The sequence below is a fragment of the Adiantum capillus-veneris genome, chromosome 3 (genome assembly GCF_014529385.1).
Source record: "Adiantum capillus-veneris isolate H3 chromosome 3, ASM1452938v2, whole genome shotgun sequence".
Lineage (NCBI taxonomy): Eukaryota > Viridiplantae > Streptophyta > Polypodiopsida > Polypodiales > Pteridaceae > Adiantum > Adiantum capillus-veneris.
The window spans coordinates 128,618,905-128,643,731 of NC_140933.1; the positions used below are offsets into that span (position 1 = coordinate 128,618,905).

General features: G+C 41.4%; 1 protein-coding gene across 2 annotated transcripts in view; it reads right to left on the minus strand.

The window, feature by feature from the left end:
• Window positions 1–7,102, minus strand: part of LOC147461694 (lipoyl synthase, mitochondrial-like) — a 35,467-nt gene extending 28,365 nt beyond the window's left edge. For both annotated transcript variants that reach the window (XM_086509168.1, XM_086509167.1), the window contains exon 1: window positions 6,563–7,102. In XM_086509168.1, coding sequence (XP_086365294.1) covers window positions 6,563–7,002 — 440 coding nt within the window. In that variant the 5' untranslated portion in view covers window positions 7,003–7,102. The remainder of the gene's footprint in view (window positions 1–6,562) is intronic.
• Window positions 7,103–24,827: the final 17,725 nt, after the last annotated feature.

Sequence of the window (24,827 nt, forward strand, 5' to 3'; positions counted from 1 at the left end):
CAGACTGACGCCACAGGCGGAGGTAGTTCGATTGGCACCCGGATGGGGTGTTCAGAGCACGCGAGTGACGTTCTACTCAGGATCCCTTGGTACCACAAGAACTACGCCATGGTTGGTTACCGAGCCGAGAAAGCGACTTTAACAAATGAAGGGCTTAGAGATTGTACTTGATGAACTTCAGTTTCTTAGTCATTCTTTTGGGAGAAAACTGAACGATGAATAAAGGTTGAATATGTTTTGACCTGATCAAAAGAACGCTAAGATTTTTCTCCACACTCATGCCGATTGCTTTTCGGAGGGCCTGAAGATCAAACCATTGATCTAATACCTGGAAGCACGCCACCGAATCGGCCACCTTACCGTGTGAGCCGAGCACAGAATGAAGAGATTATGAACCAAGTGAAAGGCCTCTTGGAAAAGTGTCTTGTCCAACCTAGTACTTCACCGTATTGCTCTCCAATGTTGTTGGTTTTAAAGAAGACGGATCTTGGAGAATGTGCATCGATTATAGAGCTCTCAACAAAATCACCATCAAGAACAAATTTCCGATTCCTAGGATCGATGATATACTCGACAGGTTACAAGGATCCTCGTGCTTTAGCAGGATTGACTTGAAGAGCGGATTCATCAGATCAGGATAACGCCAAAAGATGTCTACAAGACAGCTTTTCGGACGACTTTTGGGTTATTTGAGTTTTTGGTGATGCCTCTTGGCTTAACCAATGCTCCTGCGACATTTAACCGGATGATGGACAAGATTTTTCGAGAGTACATGCTATTTGTTAGCACTTTCTTTGACGACATCATTGTTTTCTCCAAGAATGGAGCAGAACACAGAGATCATCTGCTTCAAGTCTTTCAGGCATAACGAGATCACACGTTAGTGATTAATGCAAAGAAAAGTGAATTTTTCCTACCAGAGATACACTTTTTGGGACACATTGTGTCAGCAGAGCAAGATTTCAAATGGACCCGGCCAAGATAGAGACTATCCGTGATTGGCCCGATTTGAGGAATGTCCATGAAGTTAGAAGCTTCTTGGGACTGTCTTCGTACTACAGGCGGTTCATACGAAACTTTGCAGAGGATGCTTCCCCTTTGCATATCTTGACACAGAAAGGAGTACCTTTCTCGTGGGGATCCACAGAGGTGACTGCCTTTCAGACCTTGAAAGAGAAATTGACTACAGGACCTATTTTGACTTTGCCGGACTTGCAAAAGTCATTTGAAGTATATTGTGATGCTTGTGGTCATAGTCTGGGGTGCAGTCTTGATGCAAGAAGGCCATGTCATTGCTTACGAGAGCCGATTGTTCTCTAGGCCGGAGATGACAGCACAGATATATGAGAGATTTTGGCGGTTATCCATGCTCTTACTCAGTGGCGACATTACCTACTCGGAGCGGATTTTACTGTCTTTACAGACCATCAGAGTTTACGCTACTTCTTGTCACAGATTCAGCTTTCGGAAAAGCAGATGCGGTGGGCGAACATCTTGTCACAGTTTCACTTCTAGATTGTCCACATGCAGGGACAGAAGAATGTGGTGGCAGATGCTTTGTCTCGGACGCCGTTGGTTCTGGCTATTTCCGCGATACATCATAGGAGCTTCAAGGATATGGTCGATCAATATGCCACAGATACAGATTTTGCAGATATTTTTCACACGAATACGGGATGGGGAGATAGTAGCTGGATACTCCCTTCGGGAAGGCTACTCGATGAAAAAGACTATGTTGTGCGTTACACAACCGTTGAAGGCAAAGGTTATGACTGAATGCCACTGTCCACCTTTTATGGGTCACCGCGGCATTGCTACCACCATGAAAGGGGTAGAGAGATACTTCTTTTGGCCGAGACTCAAAAAGGATGTGGAAGAGTTTGTGCGCAGTATGCCAGAAGGTCAAGTTTGACTGGCATAAGACACATGAATTGTTATAGCCTTTATCCATACCCACCCGCCCCTAGGAAAATATTGAAATGGATTTCATTTTTGATCTCCTGAGAACACAGAATGATCACGATGATTTTCCGATAACATGGCGCGTCCGAGACGATTGTCTCCGACAGAGACCCCAGATTTATGAGTTTGTTTTGGAAGGCAATTTGGGAGAACATTGGCACGCAGTTGCAGTTCTCGCCATCGTTCCACTTGCAGACTGACGGGCAATCTGAGATTGCCAATTCAGTGGTTTTAGATTTATTGAAGTCTTGTATCTCGAATCAGAAGACTCAATGGGAAAAGAACTTACCTTTGGTGGAATTTGCCTACAATAACACGATACACTCTTCGACGGGAAAGAGGCCATTTGAGATTGTTGAAAGTGCTGCGAAGGTTCCATCCTTCCTGAGCACGAAAGATTAGATATTTGAAGCGGATGAATGTTCGCGAGATTTGGATACGGCTTTTGCCAAAGTTCGCGAGACTTTGCAAGAGTCTCAAGAACGACAGAAAAAAGCAGCGGATCGCCATCGTCGCGACTTGAAATTGAAGGAGGATAATTGGGTGATCTTACGTTTTGAGAAGGCATGCCTACGAAAGGAAAAGGGAAAGGAGAGGCTTTTTCCAAAGCTTAGTATGCGATAATATAGACCTTTCAAGATAACTGAAAAGATAAATGATGTCTCCTTCCGATTGAAACTGCCAGATACTTGGAGGATTCACAATGCATTGCATGTGAGTCTCTTGAAACCTTTTAGGGGTGATGTGCCTGATGATGAGGAGCCCGATGAGCAACCCGAAGTGGAAGAAAACGAGGAGACCCTTGTTTCTGAACAGATTTTGGCACAGAGGGATACGAAGAAAGGTAAAGTCCGAAGGCGGTTCTTGGTTAAGTTCAAGAACTTTCCTGCATTTGATGCGAAGTGGATGGAGGAGGAGGACCTAGCAAATACTCCTTAGATTGTGAAACTTTACCTCGATGTTTCGGTATAGCATAGTCTACTCCAAACGGAAACCAAAAATTCAGCTTGGCCGAAGATCTGGTGCAGTGGGATGCACAAGAGGGGAGTTACTCCGCTCCTTTGTCAACAGATTCCTTGATTTTGATACTAAAGTCACTGATGTCTCTTTGAGCTTCAGGGATACTGAGAGCTGATAGTATTCTACTGGATGACTTCATGAAATGGAATTCCTGATAATGATACTGATTTGTTCTTGACTTCTTTTGAGTACAGGAACTGATAGCCGAAATGACTGCAACATTTTGGTCTGACTAACCTCGAATAGACATGGTTGCAATAGGGGTTAGTCAATCGGACATCGATGAGGTCCCGATTGGACCTAGATGTGATTGCTAGCTACATTGCCGATAAATCATGGTCTAAGATCCGAATGAATGTTGAATGTCATGTGATGTCCTGTGATGTCTAGTGATGTCGTGTGATGTGACTGTCGATTTGGTACATGTGCTAGATATGTGTCCCTAGTACGTAGGTACTAACAGTCAGTGTCTGCTAAGACGGTTTATGGCTTTTGTCGATTTTGCAGGCGTAATCGCGGTCGATTACAATGCTTTCAAGAGGGGGGTATGTCACAAAGTGATGACATGGCAGACAGCAGAAACCCTAATTTCTGCCAAAAACCCTTAAAAAACTGCAAACCCTAATTTCTGCCACAAACCCTAATTTTGGGAAATCGCGGAAGTCAACCAAAAAAAAAAAGGGATATTTTTGAGCGACGCAAATCTCAGCTTTTGGCCAGAAAAGCATAATTGCTTTTTATTGCTCTCATTGAGAGAGAGAGAGAGAGAGAGAGTTTGCTTTTGCTTTCAGAAACTCTCTGTGAGAGAGAGAAAAGAGCTTTTGCTTTCAGGGCTTTTGATTTTGAAGCTTTTGGGGCTCTGCTTTTGGGCATCCCTTGTAACCTTTAAATTAGTGGTGAGGGCCTCACTTCTCAGAGTATCTGGACGCAGAGTCTGAGAGTGAAACCCTAGCCACTCTCTTGTACTTTGATTTGATTAATATAAAAAGAAATACCGAAAGGGACGCCAGTCTTTGGGGCCAATATCTCTAGGCACGAAACTCCGCCGGGCCAGTATACATCTATTGTGATCTGTGACTTGTTTTGAAGTGGTTATTTGGTGCTGTCGCGGTTGATTCTTGACTTGGAGTGTCCAAGTCTGTTACATCTTTAGCTTGCAATCTGAGTTAGAGAAGGCTTTTCTCTTACCCGAGCTCAACTCTTCCCTGCAGGCGCACCCCTTGGCGGCCTTACGCTCACACCAAGGTTGCTTTTTCCCACCTCATGTCGATTGGCTGGCCGCTAAGTGCACGGTTCGCTCTCAATGAGTGAAAAGAGAAACAAGGGGAGGCCGGACAACTTACAAGCCCTTCTTTCTTGGGTTACCTGTCACTCTTCAAAATCACTAGTAATCAACACGCCCAAGTGGACTTGGGTTAAGTGCGTCCGCTACAAGCAAAAAAAAGTCGTGGTTCTTTCCTCGAGTGATACAGAACACTATCAAAGCTCTGATACCAATGTAAGGTACAACGGAAGTGAATGTTCAACTTTGCTCAAGATGAGTACTCCGAACTGTGCTCAAGGGTTCCTTTTTACTTGCGGAAGGGAGAGCCTTTTGTCCTTTAATGAGAGAGTGCAATGATCACAAACAAAGTGAAAGACATTGTGAATGAAGGTGCTGTGACTAAGAGAGAGAGAGAGAGAGAGAGAGAGAGAGAGAGAGAATACGACACAAGACGGTTCTCAAACCCTCCTCCAAGGGGCCCCCTATGCTATTGATTGCACAATCTAGTACAATGGTCTAGATGCAATGGACTTGCCGACGATGTCGACCACAATGATGACGACGACAAGGACGGGCTGAAATCTGCAGAACGCCGACTTCTGCTGTATTCTGACACTGTTTCAGCGAAGACAGCGATGGCGACGACGATGCACTAAAAACAGATGCTAAAATCTGCGGACAGCGGGCTGAATCTGAAAACGCTGGCTGACCCAAACTCACTCCTCGAGAGACAGAACTCTCTACATCAAAGAGGGGGAGTGCCTTGGATGCGGGGAAACTAGGCACATCTCCGCTAAGTGCCCTAAAAAGGCACCGAAAGAACAGAGTGACAAGGATGAAGACAAGCCAGAGGGTTTGAGAGCAGCTGAGCAACGTGGACGAAAAGGCAAGATGAAAACAGGACTGGTTCCAGATTGCTTGGGTACTGAACCAAGCACGATGGACGAGAGTACAGAACTTTACCGAGCATGGGGCAAAGTGAAAGACCAAGAAGCCCTGATCTTCTTTGATGGAGGAGCCAAGGTCAACTTCATTTCACCTGAATTGGCGTCGCGTTCGAGATCACACCTGATCGGATGGGACGACTAGCAGAGGCAGTTCTAGCGGCCCTCGGCAGGGACGTAGCCATTACACCTGTCATTGGCAAACTTCGGTTGCATTGTCAGGGTGGTATTTGGGACATGAGGACTTCTACATAATGCCTTTGGAAGGTTGTGATGTCCTCTTGGGAATTCCCTGGTACCACAAGAACAACGCCGTGGTCGACTATCGGGCGAGAGAAGCGACTTTGACCACAGAGAAAGGCAGAACCATTGTACTTGATGTATAACTTAAGGGCGAGTCTGTCCCTATTGTATTCGTTTCGGTCATTTCAAAATTAATAAAATCCTGTTTGTTTGTTTACTCGATCTTTTTGAGAGAGATGAATGATGAGAATAGGACAAATTTGTCTGAACTTGATAAAGAACGCCAAGATTTCCACACTCATGTCGATTGCTTTTTCAGAGCGCCTGCCAGGCGAGTGATACCCCCTTGCCCCATATGTAGGGCCTCTCCAAGGCTACTAACCGGCCCACGCAGGGAAAATATAGGGCAAGCATAAGAACGGCAGGGCTTTAAGGTCCCTAGGAGCCCATGTGAACGCTGGGAAAAGTATCCAAAGCCTTGGGGAGGCTAAATAGACGCAGAGAGCCACTCCCCAGGCTTGACGTGGCTTCGCATACCCAGCCAATGAGAAAACATCTACCTCACCTCACCGGCCACATCCACAAGAAAGCCCTCACTCCCTATTAACAAATTCAATCAAGGGAGAGTACAAGAAATAAACTCATGTACTCTAAAAGCTATCAGCTCCATCAATTGTGCACTAAGACGCTATCCCTGTGAATAAAGGATTTGAACTGCTCAAAGCTAAAATAGAGAGACAAAGAGAGAAGAGCCACGTTCTTACAAACAAAAGACTGAACTCATACTAAAAACACACTAGAATATGCCCTCTTCGTCCCACAGCTTAAAAAAGTAAAACAAAACAAATCAACTATACATACAAAGAGGCAAGCCCAGTGAATATGGGTCATTCAAGCAGAAAGCTATCTTGGAAGATACATAAAAAAACTTTCCAAGTTAAGTTCTTTAGCCAAAAATAATTGCCCCAATCTCAGTAACCACTTTGTCATTCCCACCCCAGTCCCTACTGCAAGTGTGACTTGTCTGATTAAAGGACATATACAACGCACTCAGAGACCTGCACGTACGTAATGATGGGAAAGTTCACCTGGAAAATAAAAGGAAAGGCTGGCAGGTGAATTAATTTACCTGCATCCACGAGTGCAAGTGTCTCCGAGGATCATTATGGTAGCGGTAGCGGTACCAGTCTCACCACCAGTCCAGCATTCACCAATGTTAGGGCATTTTGCCTCTTCACAGACTGTGTGCAGGTTGAGTTCACGGAGCTTAGCCTTGATAGTGGTGTACTTGTCCCCTCCAGGAATGATGCGCTTCATCCAGGGAGGCTTAGCTACAGGGTTCTTCTTGGTGCCGACCTCCACAGAATAGGTATCTCCATCCTCGTCCGGAGTCCTGCTTTGAAGAAAATCTTGGAGTTCAGGCCCTCCCGCGGCCAAGCGTGCACGCAATGCAGCTAAAGACGGCGTCGTATTCTTGCTTTCTATGATCTCTGTGCAGAATCCTCGAGATCGCACAGCAGACGCGTAGCGCAGGTGATACAGACATCGGAGAAACACAGCCTTCCCCATTCCATTCCATGGGTAAAATATGGATGGCGAGACCTTAATGCTTCAACCGCCAAAAGGCATTGCCTTGAGGTGTGGTGTCAAACAAGAGCGTTATCTCCTGCTTTGCTACATTTTGGGCTTGTAAAACAAGAACCTAGAAAAGCTTGAAGGGAGGCGGGGAGAGCTTGTGCTTTTTTTCCACGACTGTTGTTACCGTAATTTGTTTAGTACGCTACGATCTTCATATCCAAATTTTGATATGTTGAATATATCCTTAGCTTTTAGATTGTATAAATTCCTTGATTCAACCTTATAGTGTGCATTTTTGTCATTAGTGTAAGTGTTGTGTCATCTGAAGATTCAACAAGAGTATATATACATGGAGAAAAAATACATATATATATATATATATATATATATATATATATATATATATATATATATATATATATATAGAGAGAGAGAGAGAGAGCTTGTTACCTTTTATCAAAGCATGTTTTCTTGTTTTTGATTGGCACCATCTCTAGTACGTTACGATCGTGACGCTCCAATTTTGATCCATGTACCTCACAAGGGAACCATAAGAAGGGTTGGAATTTATATATATTGTTGATCTGGATTGTTTGAAATATGTTCAGTTTTAGATGTTGTTTCCTTTTTATGTTTGGGGAAAAAAAAAACATGTAAGTCTCCTTATATTGCATGGGAGAGTTTGCACAGTCTTCCCCAATTTTTATAATACAAAGGAATGTGTCATTTCTAGAGTAGCATGCAATTTTTAGTGTGTTCATTTCATTGTTTCATTGATAATAAGTAAGAATCTAGAGTATTTTATGTACACTTTTGTTTTGAAATTCATTTGTCGATTGTCATAACCAACGTGATGTTGTTGGGCGAATCTTTGTGAATGAGCTTGCAAACATGCTTCCTGTCATAATTGGGGGCAATCTCTCACATCCAATGTCATTAAATATCTAATATCTAACCAACCCAAATGATTTTCTCACATTAAACTCATCATTTAATATGGGATAATAAACAGGAACAAGGGTTACAATATAGACATGTGCTTACGGATCTATCTCAACGCGGGGCCAATGGTAAAGGGGACCAAATGAGAGACAGTATGTCAAAGAGCAAGGTTAATTAATGAAGCTTAAAAGACCTTAGGGTTAGCTTCATTAAAGACCTCCAATGGTTAGTGTTAAAAGTCCTTTGACCTTAAGCAAACTAGGGTTGAGCTTGAGGTGGGAACCCAACCTAAACTTAAGCAAGCTAAGACTGTGCTTGAGGTGGGAACCTTAAGCAAGCTAGGGTTGTGCTTGAGGTGGGAACCCGACCTAAACTTAAGCAAGCTAAGGCTGTGATTGAGGTGGGAACTCCACCTAAGGTGCTTGTCATGCTTGATGACTAAGGTACTTGAGGTACTTGTTACATTTAATGAGGAAGTTGCTTGAGAAGCTTCCTATGCATGGGGGGTAAGATGCTTGAGTCAAAATGAGAACCTACACACTTAATGAGGAAGTTGCTTGAGAAACTTCCTATGCATAAAAATGTCAAAGTTAGGGGAATTCTAAAAGAGCACATGGGACACATGTCAGACTCTCACTAAGCTTAACCACATGGTGTGTTTGAATGCTATTGGTTGGGCTAAAGAGGGGTCCAATGAGCTTCTACTTCCATCTAACAAATATCTATATATTTTCAATCTCTCTCTCTCTAAGGGGTAAGGAGGATACTTGTCAAAAGACTACCCATGTACTTGACTGCATGCTGCATGTGATTGGCTAGGGGGAGAGGGGTCCAATGAGCTTGCAACATGCAGAAAGGTCACCACTCACCCAAAGCAAGGAGGGGGGGTGCTAGGGGGATATACTCCACACACACACACACACACACACACACACACTCAATTGCAAAGCCATTCTCACTTGGTAAAAGTTGAGGAACACCACCTCCTTCTCCAAGCTTGTGAGAGTGAAAGCCTACACCAACACTCTTGGCTAGTGTGTGCTAGTGGGATATACTCCACACACACACACACACTCAATTGCAAATCCATTCTCACTTGGTGAAAGTTGAGGAACACCACCTCCTTCTCCAAGCTTGTGAGAGTGAAAGCCTACACCAACACTCTTGGCTATGGAATGCAAATCCAACCAAGAGTCATGCTTCAATGCTTAAGCTTGCCATCTTCATTACTATGCTATTATGTATGCTAGCAAGAAGAGTAATGATAAGTGAGGAACTATTTCTTTCTCCAATGGAATTTTTCTTCTTCCTCTTCCCTATCCTCATTCCCCGCTAGCTCTCTCCACCTTCGAAGGTGTTTGAGGCCTTGGGATAGTTAATGCTTTCTTCAAGTTTATGTTATGCGTGTGATGCATGAAGCTTTCCATCGTCATTACATCACCTAGGTTACAAGGAACACAAAGATTGTATTATACCAAGTCCCTCTTGATGGGAGAAACTATAATACAAATGTCTATTAGAGGGGGGACCGACTCCATATGGATCCGGCCCTCAACTATTGTCATGTTCTCTAAACTCTCTCTCTTGCAAAAGTATTGTCCATGCCAAGTTAACTAAGTACCATGTCTATGTTGCTACCATCAATTAAGTTCAACCACTATGCTCACAAAGAATCTCTCGAAAGTGCTTCACCTAATTTCCTAATTCCGCTATTCTCAAAGTTCATAGGCAATTTTCATTACATCCAACACCCTTGTTGCTATTAGCTACTTAACTTCCCATCTCTTAGGTCAACTCGTTCTCTTTAGTGCTCACCTAGAAGAGCCATTTTCATCCTCCTTGATGATGATAATCCGAGAAATATCTTTGTGACTTGTTGAAGGCTGTTCATATTGGAGGGATTAGATTCCTCATCCAGTGAGATTTTTTTCATCGATAGGAAATCTTACCCCTCCACATATATTGGGTTGTGAAGCATTTTCAATATGATTGCTTTGCCGATAATAGAGAATACTACAATTAAAAATGGTTGGGATCTGAAGTTCTCAATAGTAACCTTTGCCCACTTCGTCACCTCAACAATCGGGCAAAGATGGCAAGGCAGTGCAATATATATCAAGCAACACTCTCACACACACATACACAGCCAAGTAGAGATAGCATTGAAGGACTCTCTCTCTCTCTCTCTCTCTCTCTCTCTCTCTCTCTCTCTCTCTCTCTCTCTCTCTCTCTCACACACACACACACACACACACACACACACACACACACACACACACACACACACACACGTGCGCGTGCACTATGGATGGAAGCTCTCTCTTTTCTACTTCGCCTACTCATGTACGATGATGCTCTCTCTTAGTTATGACGAGCAACAATTCTAGCACTAAAAATACGTGCCACTAAAAATGTTGATACACAAGTGTGAGAGCATTAAACAAGTCTCTTAATCTTTTTGACATTGGCTAAAATTCAACAAGTTTCAAAATATGATAATTATAATGGTGGACAAAGTCACTCATACTAAGATTTCTATTCGTATGGTGTTGCTTCATAAATAATTACTATTGATGGGAGCTACTCTTATGACTCACAAGAGGCATTAAACAAGTTGTGGGATCGCACAATGATCAATGTGGGTGGATTGGCACACCTTGGGAATATCGCCAAATCTATCCAATTGCACGAGAATGCTAATTGTTGAGAAAACATTTTCCTATTGCTCATCAGGGATTTGCAAAGATAGGTAAGATAAGCTTTCTTGACATTGGCTAAGGACCTTGGATTTGTCTTGGGCTCAGAGTGGCCTACAACATTGCTCTTTGATTTGAGCCCTACAACACTACTCTTCTCCTTTATGAAGGTGATAACCACTTGGAGCTCGTGCAAGACACCATTATAAGAAGAAGCTTTTGGGGGGGGGGGGGGGGGCATTGTAACATTTAATGGTCTAGTAACTTGTGTGTAGTGGAAAATAGCATGAACATAGTGAGCATTTCATTAGAATAGATTCCTAATGAGAATAACAAGAGTGCTTGGGTGGAGAGAGCAACAAAAAGCATAACACCTAGTTAGATAGCATGAACAATACTTCAAAAGAGAGAGAAATTAAGAAATTGACAACAGTTGAGGACTGGATTTGCATGGAGCCGGTCCCCCCTCCAAAAGGATTTGTACTATGGTTTCTCCCATCAAGAGAGACATTTTACAATACAATTCTTTGTGTTCCTTCAATACTAGCTAGTGGATTGAAGATGGAAACTTCAAGCACTAAGCAATACACTTATCAAACACAACATCAATTCCCTCACGGTCTCAAACCCAAGACCTCACACACCTTCGAAGATGGTGAGAGCTAGCAGGGTATGAGAGTAGATTGAGAGGAAGAAGGAGTAGTCTTACGAGAAAGATGTACATCTCCTCACATAATCACTCATATTAGCATAGCTTAGCTTAGCAATTAGCATGGTAGAGGAGATGAGCATGCATTGAAGCTTGGCTCGTGGTTGGATTTGCATCACAAAGCCAAGAGTTGTTGGTGTAGGCCTCCCTTCTCATAAGCTTGGAGTAGGTGATAAGCTTTCCATTAAAGCTTGAGAAGAGAGAGAGAGTATTCTTACTCTACACATGAGATTGTGTGAGTGTGTGTGGATAATTGCCTTTGAAAAAATCAGTCCCCCTCTCTCTCTTGGTTGACCCCTCTTGCTATTTGCTCTTGCTAGCACCTCATTGGACCTCCCAAGGCTTAGCCAATAAGGTTTCAGGAGCATAAGTGATAGCCTTCTGACATGTGTCCCCCTTTCCCCTTTTGTGAGAGCTTTAGGTAATTAATAAATGCAATTAAACTCTCATTGGACCCCTTTGTCTCCTGGCCAATAGGAATCAGGCAAGCCATTGGGATGTTGAATGCTCATTGGACCCCTTGGGAGACTGTCCAATAGTCTTCTAGAGAGTTTAATTCTTATTGGTTGTTTTATTAAGTGTTTTTAAATTAATTAAACTAGATTTACTCTAGCCTAATTCTCATTGGTCCACCTCCAAGGCCATCCAACAGGATTTGAGTACACCTTGTGGGCATTTGGCCTAGGGAGCTGGCATGTGTCCCTCTTTCCCCTTGTGTACAAATGAAGCTTGTGAGTGTGTGTGGGTGTTTCTCTCTCATCCCCTACTTCTTGGGCTCGCCCCCTCCTACGTAGGGACTTGTGAAGACTTTTGTACACACCACAAAGTATCCAAATTTCCTAATCTTTGACCTTTGGACATAACCTTTGAATTTTGGAACCTTAGCATTTTGGAAGTCTTAATGGGCTGAACCCTAAGGTCTTTGGAGCCCATTCTTGCACATAGATCTTTTGCAAATGGCCCCCCCTTTGGATCCCTATTTTCCCTCCTTTGGATCCCTACCGTGGCCGATCTTCTAGCTTAACCAGTTTTCTAGCTTTTTCTCCCCTGGCACTTCCCCATAATAAATGATCAGTTTAACATGAGAAAATCTTTTAGGAGAATTAGAAATTAGTTATTATGACATTACCTCTCTCTTGGAATCATAGACGACTATGGGGTAGAGAAGATAAAGCATATTCATTAGTCCTTTTCCTAGCGGGTAGAGGATCCTTATGTTACCCTACGACATCGTTCCAGAATGGATGACTAGTCCATTTGGTGCTTGAGAGCCTAAACTGCCGCAAGCATGTATGCACATTAGTCCTATCAATCTTCCATAGTAGAGTGACAAGCTCTACTTGGTGTTTGGGAGACGTCGTCTCTGCAAACTTGATCTAAGCATGCATACTACTTCATTTTTGTGCACAATAAAGAAAAAGAGTCTTATAAGACAAAAACTTTGTTCATTTTAAACATTTGTACATTTGCTTACTATAGGGAAGCATTGACAAGGTTTAGGTTATCCTTTTATTGTATGCCTTGCATCCATCTAGCATCTTCAAAAGGATAATTCTTGAACTTAATAAGATGTCATGGGATAGTCTTACCGCCTCTTAGTACCTTGTCTTCATGTCGAAGAATGGACTCGGGCTGCAACACCTCTTCTTGGTCCTCGATCTCCGGTGGGTCTTCAATAGTTGGTTCTTGAGGTGGCTCTCCTTTGTAAGGCTTTAGTAGGCTCACATGGAAAGCATTATGTATGAGCCAATGGCTGGGCAACTTGAGTTGATAGGCCATGTCATTGATTGGCCTAAGAATCTGGAAGGAACCATAGTACCTTTTTTATAACTTAGCATAGTACTTTTGGTGTCCCGTAGGATTCTTGCCCGTCGTGTGCCTTAGTCGAGCCTTGGGAAATTTTAATAAGACCCAATCATTTTCTTTAAAGGCTTGGGCTCTTCTGTGCTTGTTAGTAGCATCCTTTTGCCTTTACTGTGATATAGAGATAGCATCCTTAATCTTTCAGAAAGATTCTTGTAGGTCTCGGTTATACTCATCTGCAAACGAAGATCTTCCCATGTACCTTAAGTAGCAGGGGACTTTTTGATCTTCTCTCAATTACCTCAAAAGGTGATTTTCCCGTGGAAGTATGTACAGTGTTATTGTAAGCATACTCCACTAAGGGTAAGGACTTCTCCCATTGGGATCTTTGAACTACTTCCATTACATAGGCTTTTAGTAGATCAAGAATTATTAGGTTAGCTATTTCACTTTGGCCATCCGTTTGTGGATGATAGGCCGAAGAGAAGTTTAGTCTTGTCCCTAAATTCTCAAAGAGACCCTTCCAGAAATTACTGGTCATTCTAGGATCTCTATCCGACACTATGGACATTGGCAAGCCATGGTACTTGAAGATTTGTGAAATGAAGAGGGTTGCCATTTGATGCGCTTTGATAGTCTTTTTGACAGGTATAAAATGAGCTTGTTTACTGAACCTGTCTATTATCGTCCATATTCCTGTATTCCCATGGATAGACTTAGGCAATCCAAAGATAAAATCCATGGATATGCTCTCCCATGGTGAATTAGGTATTGGCAAGGGTTGAAGCAATCCAACTTGCTTCCCTCTATCAAACTTCGTCTTTTGGCATACCACACATTTAGAAACATACTCTTGTATGTTTTCTTTCATGGTATGCCAATAGAAATATGTTTCAATCTCCTATAGGGTAGACTGAATCCCTCTATGCCCCGCATAAGGAGGAGCATGAGATTCATACATTACTTTCTCACGTAGTGAGTTAGTAACGCATAGTCTATTTCCATAGAGAATATAACCATCTTGTAAGGTAAATGGTTCCTCTTTCTTCCCTAATGCAAGGGCTGAAATCACATCTCTAAAATTGGGATCAATAGCATACTCATCTATCATAGAAGATAGATCATTGTGAGTTTCTATGGAAACCACATTCACTCTCGATCATCTTGAGAGTGCATTGGCTACTTGATTATGCTTGCCAGCAATGTGAGCAATATGAAAATGAAATTGCGAAAGAAAATTTGCCCACCTCATTTGTTTGTCGGAGAGCTTGGTCTGTGTCATGAAGTACTTAAGACTTTGGTGATCCGTTTGCAGAATGAAAGGAGTCCCCAATGAATAGTGCTTCCATGAGTCTAAGGCATGTAGAACTGCGAGGAGTTCCTTTTCATATATGCCTAGAGCTTGCTCAACAGGGTCGAGCCTTCGACTTTCATAGCCTATGGCATGCCCTTCTTGGAGCAAAACAGCTCCAAGGCAAACACCACAAGCATCACATTGGACCTCAAATGGCTTTGAGAGATCCCGTAGTGTAAGCACAGGTTGAGAGATAAGCTTTTCTTTAAGCTTTTCAAAAGCATTGTTCTCCTTGGCAGACCATGTGTACCTAACGTTTTTCTTTATTATTGTCCTGCTATTAGCGATAAATTTTCTATGAAGCGTCTATAGTATGCTTACATACCTATAAAGCTTCTTAGTTCATGAAGATTCCTTGGTTTAGGCCATCCTTTTATTACCTCTAACTTTGATGGATCCATTTGGATGCCATCTTGAGAGATAATGTGACCTAAATACTGAATCTCACTTTTCTTTCGATTAACATAAACTTTACTCTCTCTTAAAACTTGAAATATTACCTGGAGATGTTGCTTGTGCTCGTCTAATGAATTAGAGTAGATGATGATATCATCAAAGAACACTCCAGTAAAGGTTCGGTGAGGCTTGAATAGTTTCTCCATCAAAGCGGCTGAATGTGGCTGGTGCATTGGTCAAGCCAAAATGCATGACAATGTATTTGTAAAGACCGAACGTAGTGCAAAATGCGGTCTTTACAATGTCTTGATCAACTATCCTTATTTGTGATAGACACTTTTTAGGTCAATCCTACTAAAGTAGGTGGATCCTTGTACCTTATCAAATAGGTATTCTATCCGTGGAACGGGAAACCTATTCTTGATAGTGATCCTATTTAGTGCTCTATAGTCGACACACATATGATATGTGCCGTCTTTCTTTTGCACTAGTAACATATGAGAACAAAATGGAGATGAGCTAGGCCTAAACATGCCCTTCTCAACTAACTCATCAACTTGCTGCATAATCTCCTCTTGTTGAGCTTGAGAAACTCTATAAAGAGGTTTGTTAGGCGGTGAACTTCCTGGAAGAAGTTCAATTGCATGGTCATCATTGCCTCGTTTAGGAGGTAGCTCACAAGGGATGTCGTCAATAAAGACATCTTGAAACCCCTTGAGAGAATTGGATAACTCTAATGCCTTTTGATTGTGTATATTTTCTTTTGCTAAAACATTAGGTTCATTTTGAGAGTCTTTAACAAAAATCACGCACACGAAAATAGAGCTCTTTATTGACATATTGAAAGCTTGCGTATGTACAATGGGTATGGTGTGACCCATTTGCTTGGCATCTATGTACATATCTTTTTCCCTGAACCTAAAGGAGATTCTACTTTCAGGGAATTTAACATTGGCAGCCATGCGATCAAACCATGGTCTCCCCGCATTCCACTCTACAAAATCATCATCACCAACTCAATTAGAAAAATAAATAGACAGCACATAATTAACCATTACACCAGCTATCCCAATTGCAACTAACCACTACAACAGGAGGGTGCCTAGTCTCGTAACATCCCTCCCACCAGGGATAGCAACTGTCCTCAGTTGCTCAATAGAGAAATCAATTGGACCGTGAGTGATGAAAATTGTGTAGAAGGTCTGGGAAGTTGCGAAAAAACTTTTCAGGCATCCATTTGGAATCCTCTCTAGGGTGGCCCTTGAAAGTCAAAAGGTAACGGTTATAAACCATACCAGTGTGTGTAGTGGTGGTCTTGTGATCAACTATTTTGTCAGGGATGAGTTGCTCTTCTTGGTCTACAAGTAAAGGTGGGTCTTCATAAATGTGATGTGTAGGTAGGGGTCCTCTGAAAGGTCTTAAAAGACTAATGTGAAATGCATTGTGAATGTGCCAATGTGCATGTGGGTCTAAACAAATCATTTATGACAGCCAAAATTTTAAAAGGTCCATAAAAACGAGGAGCAAGCTTAACAAAGAGATTTGTATCAACACTTTTGATCCTTCGTTTTTCAATGCGAAGTAAAACATAATTACCTTCTTTAAATTGGTGTGCCTTGCGGTGCTTGTTAGCATGCTTAGTGTAAAGTTCTTGTGGGTGTTTAATGGTAGAATGCACACTTTGCATAAACATCATGAAAGTCGGTAGTGAAATCATCAGCGGCATGCACAACATTAGAAAACGTGAAGCAAGAGTAGGAAGAGAGTGACCATATATAATTTCAAATGGAGATTTACCCGTGGCAGTGTGAGTGGTGTTGTTATATTGCAAATTTTAGAATATGCAAGTAATCATCCCATTTCTTAGGTTGAGAAGAAACATAAGCCTTTAACAAATCAATGATAGTGCAATTGGTGACTTTGGTTTGACCATTAGATTCATGATGAAATGCAGAAGTGAAGTCAAGTGTAGTGCTAAGATTTTTGAACATAGTAGTCCAAAAAGCACTACAGAATTTTGAATCACGATAAGAAATAATGACTTTAGGCAAACCATGATGTGGAAAAACAGTCTTAAGAAACAAAAGTGCAGCTTGATGTGATGTGAGTGTTTTCTTACAAGGAATGAAATATGCTTGTTTAAAAAACGGTCAATAACAGTCCAAATCAAGTCATGCTTGTGAATAGTAGGTGGAAATCTAGTGACAAAATCCATTGAAATATTTCCCAAGGTTTTTCAAGAATAGGGAGAGGGTGTAAAAGTCCCAATTTCTTGCATGTGGCTGCTTTGATCTTTTGGCAAATCAAACAAGTTGAAACATACTGTTGAACATCAATTCTCATAGTAGGCCAATCAAAATCACGACATAAATTTTGACAAGTTGCAACAAATCCTCTATATCCAGCATAGCGTGGTTTGTGCAATTATTCAATAATTAATGTACGGAAAGGTTTAGTCACACACAATTTTTGTTTGAAATAAAGGAAGTTTTCTTGAATAGTGTATTCAAGAAATGTGTGTACAAAATTGTCAAGCATATGCAACCATGTCATTTTGAAGTCATCATCATATGCATAAGTGTCAGGCATAGTGTCAAATGAAGTTCCCGTAATGGTTGATAGATTATTAAGTGAGGGTCTTCTACTCAAAGCATCAGCTACAACGTTTGGCTGAAAACTTTGAATAAAAGCGGCCCTCTTAATATGTCTATCATCTATTAAGGGTTGAAAAAGTAAATATTTGATACTTTGTTGATGAGTTTTAATGATCAAGTCAATACCCATCACATAATGTTTCCAGATTTTCAATTCATGTACCACAACAGTCAATTCTTTATCATAAGTACTGAACTTTGTTTCAGAAGGTTTGAATTTACGACTTTTCAAAAGCAAGTGGAGGTTATCTTGCATAAGGATTGCACCGATACCTTTTCCACTAGCATCAGTGACTACGACAAAAATGGTCTTTCAAAATCAGGAAGTTGCAATACAGGTGCATTAGTCAAAGCATGTTTAAGTGCATAAAATGAGCTTTCTTGTAAGTCAATGCATTCAGAAGGTGTGTTTTTCTTCAATAGGAGAGTCAAATAATGTGACCTGTAAGCAAAGTTACGAACAAACTTCCTGTAATAGCTACAAAGACCGATGAAAAAACGTAGCTCATGCAAGTTTTTGGGTCTAGGCCATGACTAAATTGCTTTAATTTTCTTGGGGTCTACATGTATTCCCTTACCTGATATGATGTGTCCCAAATATTCAATTTCAGATTGGAAAAATGAACTCTTTTCAGGATTCAAGTACAAGTGATTTTGTGCAAACAAATCAAATACACGTATGAAGTGCTCTTTATGTTCTTTTTCAGATTTACTAAATACCAGAATGTCATCAAAAAATACAATCACAAAATCTTGATGGTTAATGAAAATTCTATTCATGATGCATGTGTATGTGGCTGGTGCATTTGTCAAACCAAATGGCATGACAAGAAAATCATAGTGTCCAGTTTGTGTTCTGAAAGTAGTTTTGTAAACATCATGTTCAAACATTTTGACTTGATGATACCCTGATTTAAAGTCAATTCTGCTAAAGATGTTTGCCCATTTTAGTTTGTCTAACAGATCATCCACTCTAGGAATAGGAAACCTATTCTTAATAGTGATCTTATTTGAAGCCCTGTAGTTGATACACATACGAAAGGTTCCATTTTTCTTCTTGACAAGAAGTAGTAGAGCTCCATATGGTGAACTACTAGGTCTGATTAGGCCTCGATCAAGTAAATCAGGGATTTGAGTTTGTATCTCCCTGTGTGGGGTTATATTTACTCAATAAGGTGCTCTACAAGGGGGTTCACTTCCCGGTATAATATCTATTTTGTGATCTTCGGGACATGAAGGTGGAATTGCAAGTGGCAGATCACGGATGAAACAATCTTTAAATTGTGAGAGAAATTCATCGTGTGTAGAGTTGCGTGAAGTTTCAGTTTTAACAGAAATTTGATTTACCAACACTATATATGTTTCCCCCTATTTTCGAATTGCTCTTTTGGCTTGAGCGTGAGAGAGGAGTGGAAATTTTTTGTTGCTTGGATGGAGAAATTATTATTATTATGAGTGAGAGACATAGTACGTGTTTTATAATTAATCAACGGGTCAAATTCATGATGAAATGGCATTCCCAAAATCATATTAAGACCATGCAATGGTGCTACCAGAAATGTACGTGCTTGTGTAAATTCACCAATGCAAACTTCAACAGTGACTTGGGTTTTACAATTAAAACTTTGATTATTAAAAACAGTTTTGACCTTGTGAGGTGATGAGACTTGAGAGAGAGAGTGAGTTGTTGTGCCAAGCTTGTAGAAATGAAATCGTGGCAGAATTGTGACACTTTCACCGTTAACAGTGCCTTGCACTTTAAACAAGGTGTGAGGAGATAGAAGAGTACCTGGAGATGGGTTGTCATGTGATCATATTCAGGATCATATTCCTCACCGTAATTAGCTTCCACTTCATTGTCATCGGGATTGGAATCTTCGATGAGGTTAAGAGTAGCATCGTTTGGGCAGTTGTTGTTGAAGGGTTTTTGGCTTGGATTTTGGTTGACTCCATTGAATTGACCATTGCCCTTAACAGGACCATTCGGGCACTTATCTGCATAGTGACCATGCTGAAAGCATTTAAAACACTTCACCTTTTTGTTACTATTAGAGTTTGAGCAGGACATAAGTAAGGAATTTTGGTTGCCTCATTGATGCGTGTTGTTGTTGTTGTTGCTATGAGGTTGAGCAGCTATAGCAAAATTATCAAATCCGTGTCTCTTGAAAAAGGTATGGCTTTGATGTTTGTTTCTGTCAAAGTTAGTAGAGAAAAGAGGTCTCTTGTTACGGTTAGTGTTAGCAGTTTGATCAGTGTGAGAGGGTTGTCCACCTTTCTTTGACAGAGAATCTGGTTTGAACATATCTATCTCAACACCAATTTGTAGTGCCAAGCCTGATATGTACTTACGCTTCAATTTCCTACGACTAACATGTTCAATAGCTTGCAATTGAATTAAACAGTTCCAAAAGCGATTAGTGTAACCTGTATATCTTCATTTTGACCCTATCAAATTAAATCCCATTGACGGCGTGCTTTAGCTTTGTATTGTGTGGGCAAAAATTGAGGTAAAAACACTTTTTAAAAGGCAGGTACATGGTCTTCTCCCGTGCTGTTTGGTGGCATTCCACCACAGTGCAGCGTTTCTAGTGAGATGATTTGATGCACATTTTACCATTTCACGTTCGGAGAATTCTTCATTATGAAAATTAGTCATCTAGCTGACTAACTCATGCTAGAACCGTACTAGCATCTTTACTGCCATCAAAATCCTTGAAAGTGAAGGCTTTTCTGCTAATTTTTGTTTTGCTTGGGTTCGGTGCAGATTCTGTGTGTGCAGAATGCAATAATTTATCTTCAAGTTCTTGCCTTCGTCTGCGCTCATACGTGAGAGATTGTTGTTGATTGGCAAGCTGTTCAGCAATTGTGGGTGCTTGTGAAAGGTGTGCCATGGTTGCTTGCTTTGTTTTTTTATTATAGATAATAATAATGCTTAAAAAGGCTATATGGTGGTATTTATAGATGCAATATTCGGAATAAGTAAAAGAGAGTTAAAATAAATAACAGAAATGAAATGTAAATAGCTGAAAAATTGTGTTGGCATCAAGTCCAGAATGGCGATGTGCTTGGAAATTACAGAAAAAGTGAGCGGTCAGACGGTTTGTCTGGGAGTTGGTCAAGTTTCACGGCGTCCGATCTCCCGTATCCCAAAAATAATGGCAGTCACAGTTGGTAAGGTAAGGCAAGGTTCATCGTAGCTTGAATGAGTAGAATCGGCTTCCTGAAATAAGCCAAATGTCATCAAACGTTATTTTTCTTGGTGACAGTACGTCGATTGAAGAGATCGCCTTTTGAAATTATAATGGTGATCGTTGAAAAGATGAAGAATGGGAGCTGACGGCTTTTCGGGAATAGCCTGCGAGGTTTGTATATAATGGGCAGTCAATCGGGGAATTTCGGAGATGAGAAGCAAAAGCTGTCAATGCTTTAGTGCTTGTGTACGCAACCGATCAATTTTATTTGGGGAGGAAGGGGAGACCGACTGCTGAAGTAATGTTTTTTTTTTGGCTTTTTTAAGCTTGCAATGGGCGGCCCTGGACCATCCAGTGGACGGCCACTTGCATGAATTACTTCACTTTATACCTTAAAGTGTGGGGAAAAAAAACGTGGACAGTGTTGCAAGCAGCAACGACGACAATGCACAATACTTCTTGGCGATCTCACGGCCTATAGAGGCCTTCTCGACCCGCGAGCAAGAAGGGAAATGGGTTCACAAACCTCGGGCGACCAGTTTGAGAGTGACCACGCGGAATTTGGTGATGGTCGGCACATGAGTTTTTCTGCAACAAGGGCCGGTTCCCGCGAATTGTGGTGGATTGCAAGGGAATCTCCTATGCAAGGGCAGTTTCCCACAGGTTGAACTTGATTGACAAAGGAGTTTTGAAAAACTTCCCCCTTGTAGACTTTGGTACAAGAGGATTCTATTCCAAGCTTAAGAAGTCCATTTCTTGTTCTAGGCGAGCCTCAAAAACCTTGAGAGCCATCTTGTCTCAAATTCTATTTCTGTGCCAAACTCAACCCTTTAGGAATTCGCATCAAGGAGCTCCATCAAAATTTGCTTCTTCTTCTCACTTCCTCGTTTGTATCTTCACAGATCCATCAAACTTAGCAATTGTCTTGAATTAAATGGTACACATACCCAAGTTGTAATTGTTGATAGTCAAAATTGTTGAATAATATTGATGATTCAGCTTCCCTTTGCAAACCCGATGTTACTGCTTTGAGAATTCCTCTTCAAATTAAAAAATCAATTACCGATTTCCCTCAAACCAAAAGCTCTGATACCATTGTTGGGAGAAGAGGGGGGACCGGTTGCTTAATACCATTCAACCTTGCTCACAGACATCACCATCAACGTGTCCACCTCTTTTTCCAATTTCCAAGCACACACACACCTAGACTATGACACACACATACACACAGGAATCATGGAATTGACATGACAAGGTTGGGAGAAGAGGGGGGACCGGTTGCTTAATACCATTCAACCTTGCTCACAGACATCACCATCAACGTGTCCACCTCTTTTTCCAATTTCCAAGCACACACACACCTAGACTATGACACACACATACACACAGGAATCATGGAATTGACATGACAAGGTTGTAAGAGTGTGTAAGAGAATTGTAAGAGATAGAGACTTGATTAGAGAGTACACAACAAAATTAAGCATAGCATAAGAGTGTAGAGAAGAGAATCTGCAAGAGAAAGGCCTAAATCTAGCCCCAAACTCCACGGCACCTATTCTTGTGGAGTTTGGTATTTAATATATTATTTGTGAGTTTAAGGTGCCAAAATTTGAGGCTCCTCTTTTACAACCACTTCACTTTTGTAAATGAGTGAAGTTCATTAGTTCTTGCATGACCCATAAGGGAAAGTTCCCACTATAATTATTTACATAGCCATAGTGGCTTATTGAAATGAAAATCTAAAATACTGTGCGAGTATAAAACACCAAGAGTTATTGTCTGCGCCTCTTCATCAACTCCCCGCATTCCACTCTACAAAATCATCATCATCAACTCAATTAGAAAAATAAATAGACAGCACATAATTAACCATTACGCCAGCTATCCTACTTGCAGCTAACCACTCCAACAAGAGGGTGCACAGTCTTGTAACACCTTTGTTGTCAACTCTAGTTGTTCCTCCATCTAGTTGTATCCCTGGTAACTTGTCTAGTTTAGAATATAAAAAAGCTATGTCCATTGCTAAACAACAAGCTATTTTTATCAATTCATGGCTTATAGACACTATGAGTGTCCAATGTAATGGCAGTACCTACAAAAAAATCAATGGCATACCTATGGGGTTGGCTTGCTCTCCAATATGGTGCAATCTCTACCTACACTCCTCGGAGTATGAGTACATCTCAGTCAGACTACAAGATCCTATAACTAGACACAAACTAACATCACTTCAAGACAGGGGTGACTAGAGCTTGAGAGTCCACCACCCAACCACCCTTTATATAGGCATGCCCCTGGCCCTTTGCCCTAGTTGGACTCCCCGTTCCACACCGCCTAGCTCGGCCCTGCCTTGTCTAGTCCGGCCTGGCCGGTGTCCTGACATTACTCCCCCCTTAAGAAGAGTTTTCGTCCTCGAAAACAAAAGTGGTGATATCTTCGTAAGAACACTGATGTTTTCCGTGTTGGCATACCATACGCGAGCCAACTGATACGTGATGCAATGATGAGGTTCAATGAAACCAAGAGCAACATCTTGATTTTCAACATTGTTGTCCTTTTGCAAGCACTTGGGTCTAAATGGTAACTCCATTTATAACTCACTTGAGTACTGTAAAGGAGTAACCACAACTAAGAGTTGTCCAAAGGCATAGCCAATTTTTAGATCTTCTGAAGGTACTGGAATAATGCAAGAAAACCTTGGCGCAACTTCCATGAAGTTGTGAGCCAGATTTCCAACTTGCGTGAGTATCTTAAAAAGATCATAGCTACTAAGAAGTAGAATAGGGTGTGTCCTTATGTCAAACTTTTGAACATTTTGGAACACATAGAACTACATGTTCACCCCTAATGAAGGTTACCTGCCAACATACTTGGTTAGTACACCTATTAAGTCCTTGACTTATGAAACTATGGAAACGGTATCCAACCCCACCACAACAGGTGTTCAAAGTTGAAAACCTTACGTAAGCAAATTCTAGAATAGGGAGAGAATCGCCCATTCAAAATGCGTTGTGCTAACGTATGCTTGTAGCAGATCCTTTAGCAAAAAATAGCAGCAGTAAGAGTGAGGTGCTTTTTCCCAACCACTGACAGACAGTCTACCACGACTGATGATAAGCTAGGACTCAACCATTGATTATCTAGCCATATATTTGATATGGAGTGGAGACAACCAACTAGATTGAAAGCGGTTTGGAGTGGAGTAAGCTCATAGAGTTTAAACCAACCAACCACAGACACCCATACGTAGTCGTTACCTTATATGGTAGGGTGTAAACTCATAAATCTGCTTGTCCATTAACGTCGATGTGTACTTCCTTGGGTAGATCTTGAAAACAATCACCCAAAGAATGCCAATAGTTGGGTCTTACCCTTGGCCTGACAACGGCTCTTAGCTTGTTTGGCTCATAGCCCTTATGCAAAATAGTGTTCAATCAACGAACCGATGAAGACTAATTTGAGTAGCATCTTAGCCACGTGCTAGCTGTGAGTTAGAGCACCTTGGCTCAAGCTGACTCATGAGCAAAACATGTATCAAAAGCTTCTTAGAAGATTTTCATTTTTTTCCTTAGAGAGAGAGAGAGAGAGAGAGAGAGAGAGAGAGAGAGAGAGAGAGAGAGAGAGAGAGAGAGAGAGAGAGAGAGAGAGAGAGAGAGAGAGAGAGCAAGAGCATGCTGGGTTGAGGAACTTTCCTTAAGGTTTTAGAGTGTGTACCCAAGCTATGTGCTCTTATGCATCTTATGCCAAAATTGCAGCTTATCGTATAAGCATCCCACAGTTTTTCGGTATGACTCTCTTATCGAGAAAGGTAACAGAAAAATAGAAAATTCATTCCGACCCACCTACAATGCAGGGGTCGTGATTGTATGAGGATAACTTAGCATTTTCACTTTGCCCCTAAAATAAGTCGTAGATTTAGGTTCCTTTTAGTGTTGTTGTGTGTTGATAGCAACCAACAATCATATTAAACAATCTATCACTTAGTCTGTCCTTGAAAGAGTTGCGAGTGTCGTAGCGGAAGCACAATGCAGGAAGCGGTAGAATTGAATCCACCTCACTAGCATGCCATGC